Consider the following 25,443-nt stretch of genomic DNA (forward strand, 5'->3'; position numbering starts at 1 on the left):
CCAGAATATATCTGCCTTCTTTATCTCCCATTTTGAATATTTTTTCAAAATTTAGCTTACTTGAGATAAGAACAGCAACTCCTCTCCTGTCCTGATATATATAAGGAGAAAAACAGATTAGTGAAGTCCATTTTCTTTAGTTTTTTATGCTCATTATCACTTAAATGAGTTTCCTGTAAATTTACTACACGGGCTTGTTCTTTTTTCATTTTGGATAAAATTATCTTACGTTTGATTGGATTTAATAGCCCATTTACATTAAAAGAAATGAATTTTACCTTGTCCTTAACCATCTGTATTTATCTGTCAATGTATCATTGAAATTAGAATAAAACTTAATCAATCTACTCCCTGAACAAATAAGAACCAAGAAACTCAAATAATAACAAAAATGGCAACAAATGTGTGATTCCAAGGCTGAGGTCTCTAGTAAATGACCCTCCATTGAGCTAGAGGAAATGTCTAGCTGTGGGGGATAACCCCTCCAATTTGTGAGTTGAGGGTCCCCATTGCAGTATTCATAAAAGTCAGTTAACAAATCCATTACACAGAAAAGATTTCCCTGTGTACTCCTATATATATGTATATATCTATATATATACACACACACACACACAAATATACATATATGCATACACATACACACACACACACATTATATGCATATACATACATACAAATAAATAAATAAATAAATAAATAAATAAATAAATACCTTCTAATTTTGGTGGGGAAAAAGAAGTAAGTGAGCGAATAAAGAATAACAACTAAGTAGTATAAAATCCACATTATAATAAGTATTTCTCGAGATAGGTATATCACCGTGTAATTTTGCTTCTGTTTAGCTTCTCAGCATTTTTAAAGTTAGCCAAACTTTATGGCTCTTCTGAAAGGGGTGAGGACTGTCTTTGGGAAACTCCCGGTCTCTTCCTGATATGTTTCTCTCGGCTTCCTCCCGTCTCCTGCCTTCTCGATTCTCGCACTATTTCCCAAGCTGAGCGAGACAATTCCTCAGCCAGGCTTTCATTCGTTTTGGTCATGCTGACAGACAACCCTCTGGCCTTCACGTCTGTAGTTGCTTCTTCCACTGTCTGGTTCTAAAACACTCAAAGTTTAGCAGGGTACGGAGTTTGAAATCTAATCTTATTTTGCTTTAGTACTCGCTTTACTTCGGAGTATTCTTTGCATTTCTGGAGGACCGTGGGGGGGGGGGGGGTAATCTTGGTCAAAATATATTAATTTATCCTCTAAAAACACTCTCCTCTTACCCCAGGCCCTTTGTAGAATCTCTGCCTTGGTGCTGTACCAAAGGAATTTAATTATAATTGATCGTGGCTTTCTATCCTGGGTAGGTTTTGGGACTAGCGTGCTGTGTGTTCTCTCAATTTCCAGCTTCATAGCCGGGGGAAGATCCAGAGCATCCTGCAGTAACTTTCCAACAAACTCCGTCATAGACGGGCCCTCTGCTCCTTTGGGAACATTGTAGATTCTGATATTTTTCTGCCATGATCTTCCCTCCAGATCAAGCAGTTTACCTTCTTGGTGATGTATGATTTTTATTGTCTTGCTCAGTATCCATTCCACGTTTTGAATGCGATCTTCCACCTTCTCAATGTGAGTCTCTGCCACCGCTATTTTTAGATTAATGCTGGCGAGCTCTGCCTTAATATCATGGAGCTGCTGCTTTATATCTTTTTGGACCTCCATTATTTCTTTCAGGATTTCGAACATATTTGCCGCTTTATCTGAACGAAGCCCAGCGGCCGCCTCGCTCGCACGTGGTCGGATCGGGGAGCTGCTTGTTGCACTCCTCTCTGACGCAGGCTCCGCAGTGTTGCTTTTTTTATTTCCGTTCTTTTTCTCCATTCTTGCCCCTCTCTCAGTTCAAATATTTTTTGAAAAATATTATATTTGACTGGTTAATGGGGCTTAATATGCGTTTTTCTGGAGGAGCTAGTGCTTAAGCTGCCATTCTTGACAATAACGTCACTGGAAACCCACTACTTATTTATTTTTTATATCTATTTCTTATTGTTTTTTTAAATTGTGTTGCTGCTATAAAACAACAAATTTCAATAACATATGCCAGTGATATTACACCTGATGCTGATTCCCGTTAGAGCTGGAGATTACCAGATAGACATAGTAAGAACTGAAGGCTTCTCTCAAAAGCATAACATCGCAGTGTTATTGAGAGCGATAGCACAAAAAAGGCCATTCAAACCAAATGAATGTCAGCTATCAAAAGCCTATCTTTACACTTTCCCTATCATAAACCATTTCCCCATCACAGACTCATGGGATGTTCTGACCTCTCTCCCCTCAAAATTAGATGCCTGTGCTGTCTTTACGACAGTTATTTAGTTTATAATATTTTCGCTTAGTAATTCATTCAATAGTATTTTCTAGTTAGAATTAGAAGTGTTTAAAGTATATTCATTACATGTAAAATATATCGGCATGCGATGACGTCACATCCGGTTTCACCGCGTCTTGTGGGAAAACACCGGTTTGAAATTAGCGCGAGGGTGGGGGCTTTCCACGAGGCTCACCTGAGCAGAAGTTAGTTTGCAGGCATGAGAAATCACAGTGAGAGCAACGCTGTAAGTTAATAGATAATCGATATATTGAACTAAGATGTTAATGCCGATCCTGTTAGAAGTAACGACGGTAGATAATGTTTATGCTTTCGTTAGTTAAAGAGTCGCGGATAGTTTGCATGGAAGTGTATTTAAAGTAGTCAATGGAGCAGGTAAACTCTCCCTGTATACTGCACCTTAGTGTACTGTAGTTATAGTCACCTTTGCAAGTATTTACACTTGAAATGTGATATTAAGGAAGGAACAAATACTGTATCAATCTTGTATTGTTTTATCAACAGTTTTCACCATATGTTAATGTGAAGAGTGAACAGTAAATGGTTAATCTTACTGAGATCTGGTTTCATTGACTGTGGTTTATCCGGACGTTGAATTCGGCGTTATCAGTTACATGCGAAGGAGAACGTTACAGTGAAAAAGCGGCATTATCAGGTGTTTCAAGTGCTGCAATGTCAGCTCAATCCAGCATCAAGTCGACGCCGCCCAGCGACAAGAGCGGTAAACCGACATCAAGTAAGTCCACCCAGGCAAGAGCCAAGGCAGAAGCCGCCAAGGTGCGACTGCGTTACGCCAAACAAGAAGCCGAAAGGGCCGCCAGAAAGGCAGAAGCCGCCAAGGTGCTACTGCGTTACGCCAGACAAGAAGCAGTTTTGAAAATGAAACTGGCCACCAGAGAAGCCGAAATCCAGAAAGAAAGGGCCGCCAGACAAAGAGAAGAGGCTGCCAGAGAAGCCGTAATCCAGAAAGAAAGGGCTGCCAGAGAAGCCGAAATCCAGAAAGAAAGGGCTGCCAGACAAAGAGAAGAGGCCGCCAGAGAAGCCGAAACCCAGTTGGAAATGGCAAAAATATCGACAGAGTTGCAAGTGCTGCAGCGAGAAAGAGAAGAAGAAGCTGCCATGGTGGAAGCAAAGTACATAGAAGAAGCTGAAGGGTCGCGTGATCTGACCGCAGTAAGATCTACTTTAGAAAGGACCAGACTGGAACGCACAAGCCACTATGTACAATCTCAAATAGACAGGCAGGCTCGTCTCCCCTCTCCATACGTATTCGATAACTTCCCCAGCTACGAGGAACCTCAGAGAGTCACGATTGCATCACATCCATACGAGGAAGGAAATTTACCCTCACGGCTCCATGATGAAGTCAAGAATGAAAGAACCGACAATGCTCCTTCACCCCCACAACAGGACGGCGGGGAGGGAGAGGTTCACTCCAGGACAACAATTGTCAGCTCGAACTGTACAGAAGTTTGCGGTCAAACTCAGTCAAGCCGTTCTTGTTCCAAGATCTGCCTCACTGAGGTGTACCCTAAAGAAGCACAACAAGACATTACCAAGTGTAAAGCAACCGATGAGACGCTAGGTCAGTCAGTTTTCGTTCAAACTGAGCACGGAAACAAACTTGCACAATCAGCTCAAGATACCATTTCTTTAAGACCCAAAGACACCAAGGTCTTCAGAGATGGAGCAAATAATGGGGTTGCCCCATTGCCTATCAGAGAACCATGCCAGCGCTCACCAGATAACAAAGAGCAGGCAGTCAAACGGTTCACGTCCTTACGGAAAACCCGGAAAAGGAAACCTGAGATGCAGCAACACACCTGATTGGCCCACGAGGTACTGTGCACCCTAATGGCACAGGTCACAGCCATTATAAACGCACAATCATTCCTACCTGTGTCTTCTGACCCAGAAAACCCCTTTATACTTTCGCCATCAACGCTCCTTACGCAGAAGGCAGGAGCACCTCCTCCACCAGGAGACTTCTCAGACAAGAATTTGTACACAAAGCAATGGAGACAAGTCCAGGCTCTGGCAAATCAGTTCTGGTCCCGCTGGAGACAGAAATATCTACCCTCGTTGCAACAGAGACGAAAGTGGACAGAACCCCGCAGGAATCTTCAAGTTGGAGACTTAGTCCTGCTCAGGGACAAGCAAGCCACCCGCAACAGCTGGCCAATGGCCAGAATCACTGCTACATTCCCTAGCGAGGATGGACATGTCAGGAAGATCGAATTGAAGACTACCGACCAAGGCGATGTGAAAATTTACCAAGGGCCAGTTACAGAAGTTATTCTACTTCTACCCAATGACTGATTAAGAGACTAAGTTTGTACTCTGCTCATTGTGACCTTACGAAGGTCAAGCGGGGAGTGTGCTGTCTTTACGACAGTTATTTAGTTTATAATATTTTCGCTTAGTAATTCATTCAATAGTATTTTCTAGTTAGAATTAGAAGTGTTTAAAGTATATTCATTGCATGTAAAATATATCGGCATGCGATGACATCACATCCGGTTTCGCCGCGTCTTGTGGGAAAACACCGGTTTGAAATTAGCGCGAGGGTGGGGGCTTTCCACGAGGCTCACCTGAGCAGAAGTTAGTTTGCAGGCATGAGAAATCACAGTGAGAGCAACGCTGTAAGTTAATAGATAATCGATATATTGAACTAAGATGTTAATGCCGATCCTGTTAGAAGTAACGACGGTAGATAATGTTTATGCTTTCGTTAGTTAAAGAGTCGCGGATAGTTTGCATGGAAGTGTATTTAAAGTAGTCAATGGAGCAGGTAAACTCTCCCTGTATACTGCACCTTAGTGTACTGTAGTTATAGTCACCTTTGCAAGTATTTACACTTGAAATGTGATATTAAGGAAGGAACAAATACTGTATCAATCTTGTATTGTTTTATCAACAGTTTTCACCATATGTTAATGTGAAGAGTGAACAGTAAATGGTTAATCTTACTGAGACCTGGTTTCATTGACTGTGGTTTATCCGGACGTTAAATTCGGCGTTCGTTACACCCGAAGGAGAACGTTACAATGCCATTGATTTTTTTTTCTGTTTGGAGCACATGAAATCCCAATTTAGATGGCAGATAGAGTGCACTCTCTCCCAAACTACCTAAACTTCCATCCATCATGTACTCCTGACCTTTCTGTGGCAGAATCTTAAGGTCCCACATTAGCTTCATTAGCCAGTGATAACCCAGAGAACTGGAAACATACCTTCCTACCTTTTTGTTCCCTCTCCTTTGTTAATTTGTGCAAAAAGATATGCAAACTCTCTGCATTAAATAGCCTAACCTTTGTTTAAAATATCTATTTTTCCATTGTGAAATCACCCAATCATTATAATTTTACAGTTTTCACTTCTTCCCTCTCATGTGTCCCCACAGTCAGTATGTTTCAAATGTGGCCTATTCACTTATTTGCACTATCTACCCTTGTAGCCTCTTGACATCATCTCAATTTCCCACTGCAAAATCATGATATTTTTCCACTGTAATTTTATTTTTCCACTGTATTAAATTATGACTCCAGCACTTTATATAAAAGGTGTTTTATATTTTCTTTAAAAATCTGTTGAGTATTTTAGTGATTATCACAAGGTGGCCCTCTCTGATTGGTGTTGCAATAGCTGGTGGAAATAGATTATCCTTATACTTATAATTTTGAATGTTGTTTTCTAACATTCTATAGAAAAAAGCTTTACTTTCTTAATCTCCATATAATTAAGAAATCTTTCCTACATTGCTTCATGGTTCTGCATAATGCCATGATCTGCATGAACTGATTTCCTATTTTATTTCAGAAGTATTGAGTGAATGCTATGGAGTTTATCAACAGAATACTTGACCAGAAAGCAGCTGGATGGAGAATCCTAGTTCTATGTTGGGCAGAGAATCTTAAGGCCAACAAAGGTTTGGATACAATAGGGTCTTTTAAGAGATTCCTGGATAAGTACATGTTTGGCACAGCATTATGGGCTGAAGGGCTTGTATTGTGTTGTATGTTTTTCTATTTTTCTAGAATAGTCATATACAGATAATCCAGGAGTTTGTTTGAATAACAAACACTCTGCTGGAGGAACTCAGTGGATTGAGTAGCATCTGTGGGGGAAGGGAATTGTGGATGTTTTGAGTCAAAAATTTGCATCAGGATTGCCCTTATGTAGTGATTCAACCCAAAATTTTGATAATACCCTTCCCCCATAGATGTTGCTGGAACTGCTGAATTCTTCTAGCAGATTGTAAATACTGGAGTCTAAAGCAACAAACAATCTCCTAACTTATTATTAGACTTCAGGGAAAGATGGGGAAAGAGAGAGCTTAGTAAGTGTATTTCAACTTTCAGAGTAATTTCTACATCACAGCAACCATTTCCCAGAAAAGGCTCGCATTGGTAATGAACTTCACCATTTCTCAAGATAACTGAAACAGAGTGGGAGAATGGAGGTGATCACTAGTATTGGTCAAATCATGTTGGATGTGACAGTCAGATCCAGGTTGTGTTCAGGAAGGGGTACTGGTGATTGTGCGGCTAAGCATCAAAATGTACAAGGGAAGGGTGCAGTGGTGTGTGTTGGTAAAATGAAGGCAAATTTAAGGGTTGTAAGAAAGCATTCTTGCTCCACCCAGGCAGATTTGGAGAGGGACTTGTTCTACATAGTGAACCACCTACCTTTAGCTGACGAGTTTTCAGTTTAAGAATAGCCATTTTATCCTTCAGCCAACGTCTTAATGCTTCCCCATTTGAACTCCACAAACCCTTCTGCACAAAGCTCCGCATTCTCCCTGTAATTCTTTCAGCAAAGTAATTCAGGAATATGCAGTAACTATTTCATGTTAACTTATGGTTTAATTGAGGAGAAATAGAAACTCCGTGTACTTAAATCAGCATTCACAACCTTTATCAAAGTAAAAATAATGTTGATATTAGAAATATAAAAAGTGAAATCAACTGGGAGGCAGATAGCAAGAAAAAGAGGATGTATGGCGATTTTGTATTTATACACTTACATGATAGCCAAGCCCAAGTAGTTTAGCGTACTCCCCCAATACATAGGATTCTCCATTATATTAAAAGGAAATGTCAGCACCTTGGCCTCCATCAAAACTCCAAAGTAGTCTCCTGTGGAAAACACAATCTAATTGTAAGTAGTCCGTATAATAAGTGCAATTTGCTTTTTCACCACAGCTCAATTTGAGTCTGTCTCCATAAAACAGTATGTTATAAAAGTGCCATTATCTAGTTGGCTTTATATGCCAGTTGAAAAAAAAATTACACAGGATTTTTATAATGGCTAGAATGGAAAGAGCTCACATTAATGAAATGATGAATGCAAGGTAGAAAGTCAACGTTCAAGAATGCTTTATAATCCAATAAATAGTTTTGGAGTTTAGTCACAATTGTAATAAAGGGAAAAATGTCAGCCAATTTGTGCACACCAAGCCCTAAAAAAATATGTAATTGACCAAAAACTCTGATTCAGTGATGTTGTACAAGCCATAAATACAGGGACCACACACCAGGAGCACTTAACTAGCGAATGAATGTCACAAATCCTGTGCAAATCTTGAATGAGCTGACAAGGCCTGAAACAATTGATATGAAAATTCCATAGATATAAAACATACATAAGATCAAAAAATTCGGTATTTTGGCCAAGTATCCAGACAGAAAGATTTACGTGTTGTGCACAAGTCAATATTTATCGATCTATATACTGGCACAATGCGCGGAACAGGCCCACCCTGCTCTTCCAGCCACACCACTTAGCAACCCTCTGATTTTAATCCTAGCCTAATTATGGGACTATTTACAATAACCAATTAACCAACCAATCGATGTGTCTTTGGACTTGGGAAGAAACAAAGCACTCGGAGGAAACCCATGTAGTCACAGGGAGAAGATACAAACTCCTTACAGGAGTGGCGGGAATTGAACCCAGATCGCCGGTACTGTAAAGCACTGTGTTAACCACTATGCTAGTGAAGAAACCTTGGTTCAGAGCTAGTAAAGAAAAAGATACCAATATATCTCAGTCACTATTACAACAACTTAATTTACAAATTATTTTTACTATGTTTATTGCATTTTAAATACATCTGACATTATGATTCTTTCATAAATTTTGCAGTGTTCCTTTTAATTCATTGTCAGACACAAGATTCATTGGCTCAGGGATGGAGTCTCAGTCTCACCAGTGATAGTTCTGTCAACGACGTAAAACCAAGGTAACCATAAGTAATAATGGACAGATTTGTTGCAGAACCCCTTTAGGATAGTAACCAAGTTAATACCTGTGTCATATTTGTCTACATCATACCTTTCAAAAAATAACTACTCCCCACTCTGTTCTTAAGTAACATAATTTATCATAGCCTCCTGCAAAGCCGTTTTCTATTTAAAAGCATGGTTATTGACAATAGTTTTATATTAAGGAACCATACATTAATATTACAAAAGGATTTTCAAGAAAAGTGCAATCAAAAAGAGGCAGGGTAAAATTCACGATGGTAGGCAGTGCAACTGTAGTGAAAGATATTGGAAATGAATACTGAAAATGTTTACGAGAATCTGAAGGACATTAGCCTAAATTGTCAACTGTGTGATTTTCTTTCTCCACAAATGTTCTCTGATTTGCTGAGCACTTCCACATTTGTTGGCTTTATTTCAGATTTCCAACATCTGAAGATTTTTATTTTTATAAAAATAGGAAGCTTGTTTTGTACCCAATCAGGCTCTTAGTAACAATCATTACCATCATCTGCACTTCTGCAGCATTTTTAATGTAGAAAACCACCCACAGGTACTTTAGAGAAACACAACCAACACATTTTAACATATGGACGTTTAAGAAGATAAAGCATGGATGGCCAAAAACTTCAAAGGTCTTAATGAATGTCCTGGAGAAGGAAAAGAGAAGAGAGGTAGAGATGTTTATGGAGGAAACACAGGGTTTAAGGCCTTTGTAGTTGGAAGCATACATGCCAAAGGAGGGCAACCCTACTGTAGGGGTCGTCCCAACAACCATATTGCAGGAGGAGTTAGAGGGTTTAAAGAGATTGTAAGAATGGGAGAAGAATTAAGAATTTAAAATCAAGGAGGAAATCTTTAAAATTGAGCCAATATAGGTTAGTAAAGGGATGAGTGTATGGAATTTAACATATATCTGGAAAGAATAGGTTTGGACAAGTGCCTGCTTATGGAAGGCAGAATGATTGAGACCAAGCAAGTGCCCGTTTGGGGGGGGGGGGGAGGGAATCAAAGTAACAAAAGCATGAATGAGACTTTCAGCAGTAAAGGGGGGGGGGGGGAGTGGAGTTGGGCAGTAGTATAAAAGTAGAAGTAGGCATTGGAACGGACACATGGCAGACAGTACATCCCAGAGTGTGACTTGGTTTCAGGCAGGTGCTTGGAAAAAACAAATGGATTAGATGAACAAAAAACAAAGTTTATTAGAAAACTTGGGCCAATAGCTCCAGGCAATGAATGTAACATATGATTGTAGAAAATTACAAACACAGCTGACAATCTGTCATCATCTATTTAGCCCAGTCACACTCAAAATATATAAAATCATAAACATAGCTCAGCAATAATGCTTCAGTAGAAATATAACATAAGGTCCTTCAATTTGATAAGCCTGCAAAATTACAAGTATTGCTTTTGGTATAGTTATGTCAAAGCATAAATGACACATAAATGCACATGGATGACATAATTTACTGCATATCATTTAATCTGAGCCAAAATCAAGCCCTCTTATTGAACTGTCAGAATGTCATAGGAACACGCAGGTTTTATCACAGTACCTCATTGATACTGCTGACCTGCCACCTTCTGTCTTGTATGATATTGCCATCCTTACTGATGGTAGAGTTTGAATGTAAATGCCAAAGCCAAGTCTTCAGTCAGGAGTATCATGAACGATACATGTCAGCTTTGTCCCAAGGTCTCAACCAGCAGGCAGCCAACCTTCAGCTAATTCAAATCCTAACACGGGGAAATCTGCAGATGCTGGAAATTCAAGCAACACACACAAAATACTGGTGGAACACAGCAGGCCCGGCAGCATCTATAGGGAGAAGCACTGTCGACGTTTTGGGCTGAGACCCTTCGTCAGGACTAACTGAAAGATAGTAAGAGATTTGAAAGTAGGAGGGGGAAGGGAAAATGCAAAATGATAGGAGAAGACCGGAGGGGGTGGGGTAAAGCTAAGAGCTGGAAAGGTGATTGGCAAAAGGGATACAGAGCTGGAGAAGGGAAAGGATCATGGGATGGGAGAAAGAAAGGGGGAGGGGAGCACCAGAGGGAGATGGAGAACAGGCAGAGTGATGAGCAGAAAGAGAGAAAAAAAAGGAGGGGGAAAAAACCAAAAATGTCAGGGATGGGATAAGAAGGGGAGGAGGGGCATTAACAGAAATTAGAGAAGTGAATGTTCATGCCATCAGGTTGGAGCCTACCCAGCCAGTATATAAGGTGTTGTTCCTCCAACCTCAGTGTGGTTTCATCTTGATAGTAGAGGAGGCCATGGATAGACATATCAGAATGGGAATGGGACATGAAATTAAAATGTGTGGTCACTGGGAGATCCTGCTTTCTCTGGCAGTCACAGCGTAGGTGTTCAGCGTAACGGTCTCCCAGTCTGTGTCAGGTCTCACCAATATATAAAAGGCCACACCGGGAGCACCAGATGCAGTATTCCACATCAGCCGACTCAAGGGTGAAGTGTCGCCTCACCTGGAAGGACTGTCTGGGGCCCTGAATGGTGGAGAGGGAGGAAGTGAAAGGGCAGGTGTAGCACTTGTTCCGCTTCTAAGGATAAGTGCCAGGAGGGAGATTGGTGGGAAGGGTTGGGGTGGTGGGGGGGGGAACGAATGGACAAGAGAGTCGCGTAGGGAGCAATCCCTGCGGAAAGCAGAAGAGGTGGAAGGGAAAGATGTGTTTGGTTCAAATCCTACATGGTATCTAAAAATGGTTGAGCATACTGCAGCAAAGGCCCCAGGATAAGACAACAGTCTAGCTGCACTACTAAAGAAATGCACTGGAAAGATAGCTGTACTTTGAGTCCATCTGTGCTGGTACAGACACAACAGTGGGTGCCTGTGCAACAATAGAGAAAACCATCCAGCAAGGTGTAAACACTTTAAAAAATCTTATAAATTAACATACAATCGACGTAATAATACATCAGTAAAAAGGCAGACAATTTAATTCACACAGCTATGAGGTGTTGCTTACTCATCAAAAACTTGCTCACTTTGGGTTTTGCCAACCTATTTGGCTCCAAAGCTTTTCATAGGCTTCATGCAAATGTGCTTTAAAGAGCTGAATTCTAGAAATAATCTGGAAATGACTGCCCTGATATTTAGGCAGCAGCAGACCAAGTCTGGAATCAAGATAATCTGGTAAAACTATGGGAAATTAGGAAAATAAACTTCCAAATAAATGAAAAAAAAATCTGTAGACACTGGAACCCTGGAATGAAAACAGAAAAAGCTGGGAAAACTCTGAAGATTTGGCTGCTTCTGGAAAGAGAAACCATTCACATTTCAGGTTAAAAACTTATATCAGAATTTTCTGACTTTCATTTACAAAATGAATTTCTCTGGTGACCGGAATCTTATCGCATACAAAGAAGGATGTTTATGATACTTGGTCAATCATTCCAGTCTCAGATCATGATGATGGGCAGCTAGTGTCCTAGAGCCAATCATTTTCAGCTTCTTCATCGATGACTTTCCTGCCATACTGGGAACATTATTATCTGCAGGTTTCTGTCCAATTCCACACTGTCCTGACTTAGTAATATCTTACTAGCACTCCACTATTACGGGGTTGAACTGCTGGAAGTCCCTACCCAACACACCATGGGAATACCTTCTTTACAACTGCCATGGCTCAGGAAAGAGGCATACCACCATCTGCTCTGCAATTAGTGAAAGGCAGTAATTGCTGGCCATTACAGCAAAGCCAGATCCCAAATGTCTAATACAGTGACCATCTCCAACAAAAGAAAATCTACAGCCTACATCTGACATTCCTTTTACCTTTGTCATTACTGAGGTCTTCTGGGATTTTGAGGGGTGGGGGTAACTATTGATCTGAAGTGCATATAGGCTGATAACATATAAGTTTGACCACATGTGGATGGGCCTCAAATCTGCCACCCTTCCACTCTGCTTGTCCCGACTTTGTTTTGAATATCTCTCAACTTTGCCTCGTACCTGTATACTTCACCCTCAACTCAGCCTCACTTTCGCTCGCCTCTCTGTTTGCGTTGATCATTTACCAGAAAAAGTGTTATTAATAAAGTATTTAGTTTGCATTCTTTGTTTAGTTTGCCGCCTATAAGTAGTCGTTGAGCTTCATCATCGTCATAGTAAACCGGTAGATGAACAGGTAACAATGCCTACAGCAGCAAGATAACTGTTGAATGAGTCCAAAATTAAAATCTGGATATAAATATGTGTGACTTTTTAATTGCTAAATACAGAGTATTTTATTTTAAAAGATGACTGAAACATGCATATCGAATTAAATCAATTACATATTCCTAAATTAAAGATACCATAACAATTACCCACTAACTGCTTCCAATGCATGTAATTTATGAAAATACTGAGATGCTAATAGTTTATCTGTCTATAAAAGCTAACCTCCAACTTTGTAGTGCTGGTGAAATTGCATTCTTGCATGCTCTGGGACATGTTTTCACATGTACAATTGCATATGTATATACATTTTGAGCATATAACTACATCGTTGGTGTAGGACTTAACAACATAACTTAACAACATAACTTAAAACATGGAGATTATAGTAGTTCATTGCTGGAAGCCGTTTTGTGTGGGAATGACTCATAACATTCAGCTCAGCAGGGAGCAAGAGTCCCATTTTGGAAGGAAGGACTTTGTGGTTCTAGGAAGCAAGCAGAGTTCAGGTGAACCAATTCAGGGAAATTAAAGCCAGGAGGAAGTCTCTGGTGTCCTGAAAATAATGGAACCAGTAATTCAATGACCAAGCAGAGAGGTGGCAGATTTGAGGCCTGTCCACTTAAACTGAGAGTGAGGTTAGATTAACCTAAGCACCACGCAGATTTGAAAAAGTTGGGTACGGGCCAAAACAAGGCAGCGGGGTCCAGGCCCAGAGTGTATCGATGCGACAGGACACAGGTTCTAGAGTAAGGAACAACCCAATATTTGAACGATTTAAAAGCCGGGCCAGAAAGATTGAAAAGGCAGCGTGTTGGGACCAGAGGTAAGGGTTGGACTGGTTCTGCTCATTGCTCTGTGCCATTTACTCGGCTCTGTGCTGAACTGAGGCTGGAGGCTGTGGTCTGCAGTGGCTGCTCCAGGCTTCATGTCTGAGGACTCACTTTTGTTTTGAATGCTCATTGGGTGTACATTGATTGTCATTTTTTTAATGGGTTCTTCTGGCTTTCTTTGTTTTGTGGCTGAATCTTAAGGTTGTATAATGGTTGTACACATACTTTGATAATAAATGTACTTTGATATTTGATTCTAAACAAATGTTAAAGAAAGGCTCAGTTCTGTTTGGATTTAATTACTTGCACATTACAGTTATACAATATTTTATTATATTTGAAACTATTTGTGTTGACTTCTTGTCTTTATAGTATTTCAACCTTTCACCAACACTTTAAACTACTATGAAATTTGAAGATTGAGACTCAATGGCATTTTCATTGTTTGATGTTTTCACCTAAATTAGAATTGCTGTGTCTTCAAATAATTACTATAATTTTTTTTATTATCCTGGTTGTTCTTGAATATCTTTAGTAATAGATTGCTTTACACCATTTTCAATAGTTTTCACTTTTAACATTTACCTGACCCTTTACATCAGGACAGGTTTGTATAAGTTGGGATTTTAGTACTTTGTGTAGAACATGGGATAAAAGGTTTAAGACATTTGACAGAATGGATTCATAGAAAGAAGTTTCCTCTGGTGAGGGAATCGAGAAGAAGAGAGCATAATTACAAATAATAGATGTACCAACTAATAGCAGACTTCCCATTTAAAAGATAATAAAAGTTTGGATTCCTCCTTTAAGAAATCTGAGAATGCTGAAATAATTGATACTTTTTGTACGATAAGATCTTTAAGGTTATGAAGTTAACATTAATAAAAGGTAGCTGAAGCACTGATCAGCAATGATCTGAGTGAAAGTTGGGCGAAGCAGACTCAAACTGATGTTACTAGATGAACTCAATGCCTTCAATGCCCTCTTTGAGAGGAGGAATACAACAACAGCTGTGAAGATTCCTGCTGCACCTGATGACCCACTGATCTCTGTCTCAGAGGCCGATGTTAGGGTGTCTTCAAAAAGAGTTAACACACGCAAGGTGGAAGGTCTGATGGAGTACCTGGTAAGACTCTGAAAACCTGTGCCAACCAACTGGCAAGAGTATTCAAGGACATTTTCAACCTCTAATAGCTACAGGCGGAAGTTCCCACTTGCTTTAAAATGGCAACAATTATACCAGTGTCTAAGAAGAATAACGTGAGCTGCCTTATGACTATTGCACAGTAGCACTCACATCTACAGTGATGAAATGCTTTGAGATGGTTGGTCATGACTAGACTGAACTCCTTCCTCAGCAAAGATCAGGACCCATTGCAATTTGCCTATCGCCACAATAGGTCAATGGCAGATGCAATCTCAATGGCGCTCCACACGGCTTTAGACCACCTGGACAACACAAACACCCACATCAGGATGCTGTTCATCGACTATAGCTCAGCATTGAATACCATCATTCCCACAATCCTGATTGAGAAGTTGCAGAACCTGGGCCTCTGCACCTCCCTCTGCAACTGGATTCTCGACTTCCTAACTGGAAGACCATGATCTGTGCAGATTGGTGATAACATCTCCTACTCGCTGAAGATCAACACTAGTGCATCTCAGGGGTGTGTGCTTATCCCACTGCTCCACTCTCTCTATACCCATGACTGTGTGGCTAGGCATAGCTCAAATACCATCTACAAATTTGCTGACCATACAACCAAGAAGTCTCAGGTGGTGAACAAGAGGGCATACAGAAGTGAAATATGCCAACTAGTGGAGTGGTGCCACAGCAACAACGTTGCACTCAACGTCAGTAAGATGAAAGAGCTGACTGTGGACTTCCAGAAGGGTCAGATGAAGGAACATACCAATCCTCATAGAGGGACCAGTAGTGGAGAGAGTGAGCAGTTTCAAGCTCCTGGGCATCAAGATATCAAGATCTCTGAGGTCTCAACATATTGATGAAGTTATAAAGAAGGCAAGACAGCAGCTATACTTCATTAGGAGTTTGAAGAGATTTGGTATGTCAATAAATACACTCAAAAACTTCTATAGATGTACCGTGGAGAATATTCTGACACTGTCTGGTACAGTGGGGGGGGGGGGGCGCTACTGCACAGGACCAAAAGAAGCTACAGAGGGTTATAAATTTAGTCAGCCTCATCTTGGGTACTAACCTACAAAGTACCCAGGACATCTTCAAGGTGTGGTGTCTCAGAAAGGCAGCATGCATTATTAAGGACCTCCAGCACCCAGGGCATGCCCTTTTCTCACTGTTACCATCAGGTAGGAGGTAGCATCAGAAGTCTGGAGGTACACACTCAGCAATTCAGGAACAGCTACTTCCCCTCGGCCATCCAATTGCTAAATTGACATTGAACCCTTGGACGCCACCTCTTTTTAAAAAAAAGTATATAGTATTTCTGTTTTTTGCACCATTTTCAATCTAGTCAATATACGTATACTGTATAAAGTATACTGAATAAGATTTACTTATTATGATTTTTTCTTCTGTTATGTATTGCATTGAACTGCTGCTACTACGTTAACAAATTTCACGTCACATGCCAATGATAATAAACCTGATTCCTATAATATAAGAAAATTGTTCAATATAAACATAGCAGGAAAATAATGTTAATATAACTAAATGAGGGGCTTTTGTTCTGCCATGGTCTTCATTGTATAACAATCACTAAATGAACTTGAAATCTGATACAGTTTAAAAATGTTTAAGTTATAAGCAGAGAAGATTAGTCCATGCAATTATATATTGATCACAGTATCATGGAGTGTAGGAATAGTTCCTTCATCCCACTGAGTCTGCATTGACTGTCAAGCACCCATTTACATTTACCATATTTTATTCTATCCATGTCACAAGAACACATTTTTGAATAAAGTATAAGTTTATCAGAAACAAATTAAAATGTTTAAATATGTTTAAAATCCATAAAAATACATAAATAATAGTATGCACAATGCCCTTTGTAAATGTGTAGAGTAAAGAAAACGTGGAAAGAGCTTAATGTTTACTGAATAGCATCACAATTCACATAATTGTTTTCATTGTAACCAATTTTATCAAATTATTTAATTTCTGGGAATATCTGGGTTTTCTTAGGGCAATTTGGCCAACTATACAAGACCAATATTGTGCTATGTAGTCTTCAGATGCAGATAGAACCAGTATCTAATTGTTCCTGCTTTCCAATTGCATTGGCCTGTAGCTATAGTTGTACCAGCAAGATTACAGCTGTGCAGATTTTTGTTTTCCAAAATAATTATTTAGAGTAGTACACATGGTAAGATAAACTAACATCTTTTTCTGGGTTAAATATAGTAATAAAACAATTTAGGATTATTGTGACACTTTATCAAGTAAAAAGGAATTGCAAATGTCTGGGTTTCTTCAACTACAACAATTTGTTGCTACTTCAAGCAGTTATTTCTTGGGAGTCATAACAACTGCAATAATCAAAAAGAATTCAAAATTATTTAATTCCCAGAATACTTGTTCATTATCCAGCTACGTTTAGAGTTAAACTGAAACTAGGTTGTTAAAACAATGGGATGCTTGAGCACCCATTCAATTAACAGAAGTGTCAAGATTCTAGAGATGGTTCTGATGAGAATTACAAGAGATTTCAATTGTGTGCAGAAATTGCTAAAGTAACAAAGTTTATAGAATGTTAAAAATATTAAAGAGATCTGATTGAGTAAAAATGCGAGAAAATATCGCTACTATCAGAAGGTTCAGTAACTGACAGATTCATAACTGTTTTAAAAACAGTTGGGAAGAAACTGCACTGTGCCTGAAAAGGTGCATTGGAGAGGCACTATATTGGGACTTGTGCCAATGTTACTGCCAGTGGGATTCCATTCTCTCCAAGGCCCAAGTACAAAAGATTTGGCTTTCATCTTCATGTGCATATAAAATCAGTTCACTGTTGGGGTCTGTTGGGGTGAGCTTCAGGTCTTTTGGTGTCAACATCTTAGGTCCAGTACATTGATGCAATCACACAAAGAGGGCATGTCCTGAATAGTGAAGGTCTCTAATAATGGCTACCACCTTCTTGAGCCACCACCTCTTGAAGATGTCCTCGATGACAGGAAGGCTTGTGCTTGTGATGGAAATGGCTAGGTCACCAGTCAGAATGCTCTATAACTATAGAAATTTGTACAATATATATAAACTATAGAACAACTATAGAAATTTGCAAGTCATTGGTTAACATACCAAATCTCCTGAAATCGCTAATGAGGTAGAGCTGCTGATATGGGTTCTCTGTGATTATATCAATGTGTGGAGCCCAGGTTAAATTCTTTGAGCTGCTAATGCCCAGGAACATGAAGCTGCTCACACTTTCCACTGCTGACTCCTCAATGAGCAAACATGAGGAAATCTGCAGATGCTGGAAATTCAAACAACACCACACATAAAATGCTGGTGGAACACAGCAGGCCAGGCAGCATCTACAGGGAGAAGTGCTGTCCAACGTATAATTCTCCATAACTTCCGCCACCTCCAATGGGATCCCACTACCAAACACATTCTTCCCCCCCACCTCTGCTTTTCTCAGGGATCGCTCCCTATGCAACTCCCTTGTCCACTCGTCCCCCCCATCCGTTCCCACTGATCTCCCTCCTGGCACTTATCCTTGTAAACGGAACAAGTGCTACACCTGCCCTTACATTTCCTTCCTCACCACCATTCAGGGCCCCAGACAGTCCTTCCAGGTGAGGCGACACTTCACCTGTGAGTCAGCTGGTGTGGTATACTGCGTCCGGTGCTCCCGGTGTGGCCTTTTATATATTGGCGAGACCCGACGCAGACTGGGAGACCGTTTCGCTGAACACCTATGCTCGGTCCATCAGAAAAAGCAGGATCTCCCAGTGGCCACACATTTTAATTCCACGTCCCATTCCCATTTTGATATGTCTATCCATGGCCTCCTTGTGGTGAACTACGTGTGCCAGTCTGGACACGCCCCCTGCTGACTGCTCCTGTGGCTCCTCCCACAGACCCCTGTATAAAGGTGATCTTAGCCTGGGCCCAGCCTCTCAGTCTCCAGGATGTAGTCAGTCACTCACTGCTGGTTCCTTCTTCCGGTCAATAAAAGCCTATATCTCGCCTTTACGTCTCAGAGTGAGCTATTGATGGTGCAGCACTCCTCTATTGTCAAAATGAATCCAAACTCAGGTTGGAGGAACAACGCCTTATATACCGGCTGGGTAGCCTTCAACCTGATGGCATGAACATTGACTTCTCTAACTTCCGTTAATGCCCCTCCTCCCCTTCTTACCCCATCCCTGACATATTTAGTTGTTTGCCTGTTCTCCATCTCCCTCTGGTGCTCCCCCCCACTCCTTTCTTTCTCCTGAGGCCTCCCGTCCCATGATCCTTTCCCTTCTCCAGCTCTGTATCACTTTCACCAATCACCTTTCCAGCTCTTAGCTTCATCGCACCCCCTCTGGTCTTCTCCTCTCATTTCACATTTCCCCATCCCCCCCCACTACTTTCAAATCTCTTACTATCTTTCCTTTTGATTAGTCCTGATGAAGGGTCTCGGCCCAAAACATCGACAGCGCTTCTCCCTATAGATGCTGCCTGGCCTGCTGTGTTCCACCAGCATTTTATGTGTGTTGTTCCTCAATGAGGACCGGTGTGCTCTCCCCACTTCCCCTTCCTTAAGTCTGCAGTCAATTCCTTGGTTTCACTGACGAAGTGTAATAGTGTTATGACACCACCCAACAAGCTGAACTATTTCACTTCTGTATGCTTCCTTTTTGCCATCCAAGATTCTGTCAATAACAGTGGTGTCACTGGTGAACATATCAATAGCTTTTGAGTCATGCCTGGAGACACAGTCATGAGTGTAGAGAAAGTAGAACACGCATCCCTGAGGTGCTCCTGTATTGATTGCCAGCAATACACTGGCTGTAATTTTCCTCTAAGTTGATGATCTGGTTGCAGAGGGAGGTACAAAGGCTCAGGTTCTGAGACTTATTGATTAGTACTGAGGGAAAGATGCTGTTGAATGTCAAATTGTAATTGATAAACAGCACTCTGATGTATGTTTTGTTGTTGTCTAGGTGCTCCAAAGCCAAGTGGACAGCCACTGAGATTGTGCCTGCTGAAGAATTGTTACGGTGGTAGGATACTACAACAAGTCCAGGTCCTTGCTCAAGCAGGAATTAATTCCAGTTATGATCAACCTTTCAAAGTGTTTCATTACTGTAGATAGGAATATTTGTGCTCTTCTTGAGCACTGGAATGATGGATGCCCTTTTTAAGTAGGTCAGAAGCTCTGATTATAGCAGTGCGAGGTTAAACACTTTTAAGTACCCTGCTAGCTATACCATCATGCTCTGATTACCTTGCTAGGGTCTAACCTCTTGAAGGATGTTCTGACATCAGCATCCAAGGCAGAGAACACAGGGCTTCCAGATGCTGTGTGTATTCGCACAAGCATAGTGATATCCTGCCTTTCAAAGCATGCATTAAAGGCATTGAATTTATTAAAGAGTGAAGCATCACAGCCATTTTGCTATTAGGTTTCCCTTATACAAAATAATAATATGTAAACCCCACCACAGCTGTCATGCACCCTCACCACACTTTGAATGCATTCTCTTCAATGTATCTGCCGTCAGCAGTGGGCTGAATTTAATGGCTCCATTAACAGATAAACCTCCATTTCAGAACAATTTCTCTAAAAACTTATATTGAATAATTAACAGATTTATTAATTCTGTGGTGTCATGAGTAGCACACCAATTTTTGTGCCTATCCCAGATCTGTGGTTTTACAAGACAGTCTTCTTAAATTATTCTAAATTGATACTCTGAATTTGAGATGAAAATACTTGTTTTATTCTACCAAACTGCTGATTGTAAGAAGACAGCCATTTCCTGCATTTGGCACATATCCCTCTAAACCATTCCTATCCATGTACATGTCCAATAGTCTTTTAAATGTAGTTCATGTGTCTGCCTCATCTACTCTCTGGGTTAAGAAAAGGTGTCTTCATTGGTAATTAAATCTCTGCACTCTCATCCCAAACCTACACCCTCTACCTACCCCTTGATTATCCAACTCCATCTACCTAGACAAGATTATGCCCCTCACGATCTTGCACATCTCTATAAGATCACCCCTTATTTTCCTATACTCACAGTCTACTCAACCTCTCTCCATAACTCAGTCACTAGTTAGTATTATTTATACCCTTTTGTAATAATGTGAAAGAGATGTCTTTGTTTTACTGAGCCATTAGTCATGGCCTTGTAGAATGAATCATCTGCAGTGGGCAATCTCCAACTTAATATTGCAATTATAGATCTGGTGTAGGAAAACCTTGCACTTGTGCATTGATGATATTCGTTTAAGATGATAAACTGAAGTGAAACCTTTCATAAAATAGTTTATAAAAGATGGTCATTGATGGCTAGACCACCATCACTAATTGTCCATGAACTAAGTAGCTTTGCAAATCCACTTTACAGAGCAATGAAGAGTTAAACATATTGTGATGAAGTGCTTTGAGAGGTTAGTCATGGCTAGAATCAACTCCTGTCTAACAAAGGACTTGGCGCTATTGCTATTATATGTCTACAGCAGATGTGATTTTACAGTCTCTCCATCCAGCCTTGAATAGACAATAGCATTCCCTATGCCAGGCTGCTGTTTATCGATTACAGCTCAGCTTTCAACAATCAAACCCGCAGTTCTAATCAACAAGCTTCACAACCTGGACTCTGTACTTCCTTCTGCAGTTGGATCCTTGACTTTCTCAGTGGAGGACCACAGTCAGCGTCAATAAGAAATAACATCTCCTTCCCTCTGTCAATCAACACTGGCGCAACTCAAAAATGCATGCTTAGCCTACTGCTCTACTCTCTCTACACCCACTGTAGCCTAGGTGACTAGGCACAGCTAAAACAGCATCTATAAATTTACTGATGACACAATTAGTGTTGGCAGAGTTTCAAGTGGTAAACAAGGCAATGTACAGGACTGAGGTAGATCAGTTGTTTGAATGGTGTCACAACAACAACCTTGTACTCAATGTCAGTAAGACCAAGAAAATGAATTGGACTTCAGGATGGGGAAGTCGAGGGAACACACACCAGTTCTCATTGATGGATCAGAAGCAGAAAAAGTGAGCAGTTTCAAGTTCCTGGGTGTCAACATCTCTTAAGATATATCTGGGCCCAACATATTGATGCAAATATGAAGGAGGCAAGACTGCTGCAATATCCCAGTAGCAGTCTTGAGTAGACTTGGCCTGTCAGCAAAGACTCTCACAAGTTTCTACAGATGTACCATGGACAGCATTCTAACTGGCTGTATCACAATCTGGTATGGAGGGGCCACTGCATGGGATTAGAAAAAGCTGCAGAATGTTGTAAGCTCAGCCAGCTCCATCATGAGCCTCCCCTGCACCCAATACACCTTTAAAAGGGAGTGATGCCTCAAAATGGCCACATCCATCATAAAGGACCCCTATCCTTAATGGATGGTGATACCAGAGTCTGAAGATATGCTCTCAATGTTTCATAAACAACTTCTTCCCCTCCACCATCAGCTGCAGGGAGGTAAGCACTCCAAGGCTACAGGAGGCAGTTAAATAGGTGACTGTCAAGAGACGGAAGGGAAAACGTCAGATAGTGAAGAGCACCCCTGTGGCTGCCCCATCAACAATAAGCATTCCATTTTGAGTACTGTTGGTGGGGGGGGGGGGGGGTAAAACAACCTAATTGGGGGAAAGCAACACTGGCCGTGCCTCTGGCACTGTGGCTCAGAAGGGTAGGAAACTGAAAAGGATGGCAGCAGTAATATGGGACTCTATAGTTAGGGGGGTAGATAGGTGATTCTGTGGAGGCAAAAAAGAAACGTGGATGGTAGTTTGCCTCCCTGGTGCCAAGGTCCATAAAGCTTTTGAACGTGTCCACAATATCCTGAAAAGGGAGGGTGAGCAGCCAGAAGTCACGGTACATATTGGAACCAACGACAAATGTAGAAAAAGGGATGAGGTCCTGAAAATCTAGACTGTGTGTTGTGTAATAATCCAGATCTTATTAGGAAGCCAAAGGTAGAGGTAAAGCAACTCTTAGGAGGCAGTGATCATAATCTGATTGAATTCATACTGCAATTTGAGAGGGAAAAGCACAAGTCAGATGTATCAGTATTGCAATGGAATAAAGGGAATTACAGTGGCACGAGAGAGGAGCTTGCCCCAGGTGGATCAAAAAATGATAATGGTGGGGATGGCGGAAGAGATGTGGTGGCTGAAGTTTCTGGGAATAGTTCACAAGGCGCAGGATAGACATGTCCTACAGAAGCAGTTCTTTTCAAATGGCAGAGGTAGACAACTGTGGCTGACAAGGGAAGTTAAAGACTGCATAAAAACCAAGGAAAGGGCATATAATATTGCAAAAGTGAGTAGGGAGTGGACGAATGGGAAGTTTTAAAAATCCAATAAAAGACAACTAAAAGAGCTAGAAGGGAAAAGATGAAATATGAGGGCAAACTAGCCAATAATCTAAAGCAGGATACTAATTTTTTTCCAGTTATATAAAGAGTAAAAGGGAGTTGATTTTGGACCACTGGAAACTGATGCTGCTGAGGTAGTAATGGGGGTCAAAGAAATGGCAGATGAACTTAATGGGTTCTTTGCATCAGCCTTCGCTGTGGAAGACACTAGCAGCATGCCAGAGGTACATGAGTCTCAGGGACAGGAGTGAGTGCCATTGCAATTACAAAGGAAAAAGTGCTAGACAAACTGAAAGGTCTTAAGGTAGGTAAGTCACTTGGACCAGATGGACTACATCCCAGAGTTTTGAAAGAGGTTGCTGAAGAGATAGTAGATGCACTGATTATGCTCTTTAAAGAATCACTTGACTCTGGCATGGTCCCGAAGGATTGGAAGATTGCAAGTGTTACTCCATTTTTTAAGGAGGGAGGAAGACAAAAGAAGGTAAATTATACGCTAGTTAGCCTAAGCTCAGTGGTTGGGAAAGTGTTGGAGCCCATTATCAAGGATAAGGTTTCAGGGTACTTGGAGACTAATCATAAAATAAGTCAAAGTCAGCAAGGTTTCTGTAATGGGAAATCTAGTCTGACAAATCTGTTAAGAATTCTTTGAGAAAGTAACAAGTTGGGTAGACAAAGGAGAGGCAATGGATGTAATTTGCTTGGATCTCCAGAAAGCACTTGATAAGGGGCCACACATGATGCTGCTTAATAAAATAAAATCGAATGACGTTACAGGAAAGATACTGACATGGATAGCAGAATGGCTGACAAGTAGGAGGCAGCAATTGGGAAAGGGGCCTTTTCTGGTTGGTTGTTAGTGACAAGTGGAGTTCCTCAGGGGTCAGTATTGAGTCCACTACTTTTCACATTGTTTGTCAGTGATTTAGATAATGGAATTGATAACTTTGTGGCAAAGTTTACAGATGATGTGAAAATAGGTGCGGGGTAGAGAGTGCTGAAGAAGCAATGCAATTGTAGAATGACTTAGACAAATTGGAAGAATGGCCAAACAAGTGGTAGATGGAATACAGTGTTGGGAAATGTTTTTGCAGACTATTATCTAAATGGGGAGAAAATTCCAACATCAGAGGTGTAGAGGAACTTGGGAATCCTCGTGCAAGACTCCTAGAAGGTTAATTTACTGGTTGAACCTGTAGTAAAGGTGGCAAATGCAATGTTGGCATTTATTTCAAGGGGAATATAATATCAAAACAAGGACAAAATACTGAGCCTTTATAAGACACTAGTCACGCAGCACTTGGGAGTACTGTCAACAGTTTTGGGCTCCATATCTCAGAAAGGTTTATTTAGGGGTAAGATATAAAAGCAAAATGGAGGAAAATGTAATCCATTATGTATTCTGTATTGTGTCATTCCTTCAATAAAAATATATTACAAAAGGATATATTGTCATTGGAGAGAGTCCAGAAGAGGTTCATGAGGAATGAAGAGGTTAATGTATTAGGAGTGTTTGGAAGCTTTGGGCCTGTACTGATTGGAATTTAAAAGAATGTAGGGTGATCTCATTGAAAGCTACTGAATGTTGAAAGGACTAGATAAAGTGCATGTGGAGAGGGTGTTTTCTATGGTGGGGTTGTCCAGAACTAGTGGGCACTGCTAGTGCGGGGGCATTCCTTTAGAACAGAAGTAAGGAGGAATATTTTTAGGCAGAGAGTATTGAATCTACGGAATGCTCAGCCATAAACTACTGTGAAGGCCAGGACCATGGGTATATTTAAAGCCAAAATTGACAGTTTCCTGATTGGTCGGGGCATCAAAGATTATAGTGAGAAGGCAGGTGTATGGAGTTGAGTGGGATCAGGATCATCCATTATGGAATCGCGGAGCAGACATGATGGGCTGAATGACCTACTCCAATGTCTTATGGTCTTATTTCTGAATGGACAATGAACCCATGTACACTACCTCACTTTTTTTGCAACTACTTAATTTTAATTTTTATACACATTTCTTATTGTAATTTAGTGTACTTCTAAGATTGTGTATTGTCTCTGTCTGAGGCCTCCGTTGGTCTAGATATGCAAGCCAGGGCAGTAAAAAATGGAGGGCAAATCTTTTGCCCATGTAGCAAGCTCCCCCTTCTCCATGCACCTGATGAACCCAAAGGCATGGTACAGACTGATACAGTTAGGCAATGTACTGCTGCCACAAAACAACAAATTGCATGACATTTGCC

At 40.8% G+C, this 25,443-nt stretch overlaps 1 protein-coding gene across 1 annotated transcript in view; it reads right to left on the bottom strand.

Moving 5' to 3' along the window:
- The window catches only part of pemt (phosphatidylethanolamine N-methyltransferase), a 128,843-nt gene that overhangs the window by 24,189 nt on the left and 79,211 nt on the right, over window positions 1-25,443 (bottom strand). Inside the window, exon 5 of the mRNA XM_059979595.1 lies at window positions 7,404-7,515. Coding sequence (XP_059835578.1) covers window positions 7,404-7,515 — 112 coding nt within the window. The remainder of the gene's footprint in view (window positions 1-7,403; window positions 7,516-25,443) is intronic.

This window comes from Hypanus sabinus, chromosome 9 (genome assembly GCF_030144855.1).
Source record: "Hypanus sabinus isolate sHypSab1 chromosome 9, sHypSab1.hap1, whole genome shotgun sequence".
Classification (NCBI taxonomy): domain Eukaryota; kingdom Metazoa; phylum Chordata; class Chondrichthyes; order Myliobatiformes; family Dasyatidae; genus Hypanus; species Hypanus sabinus.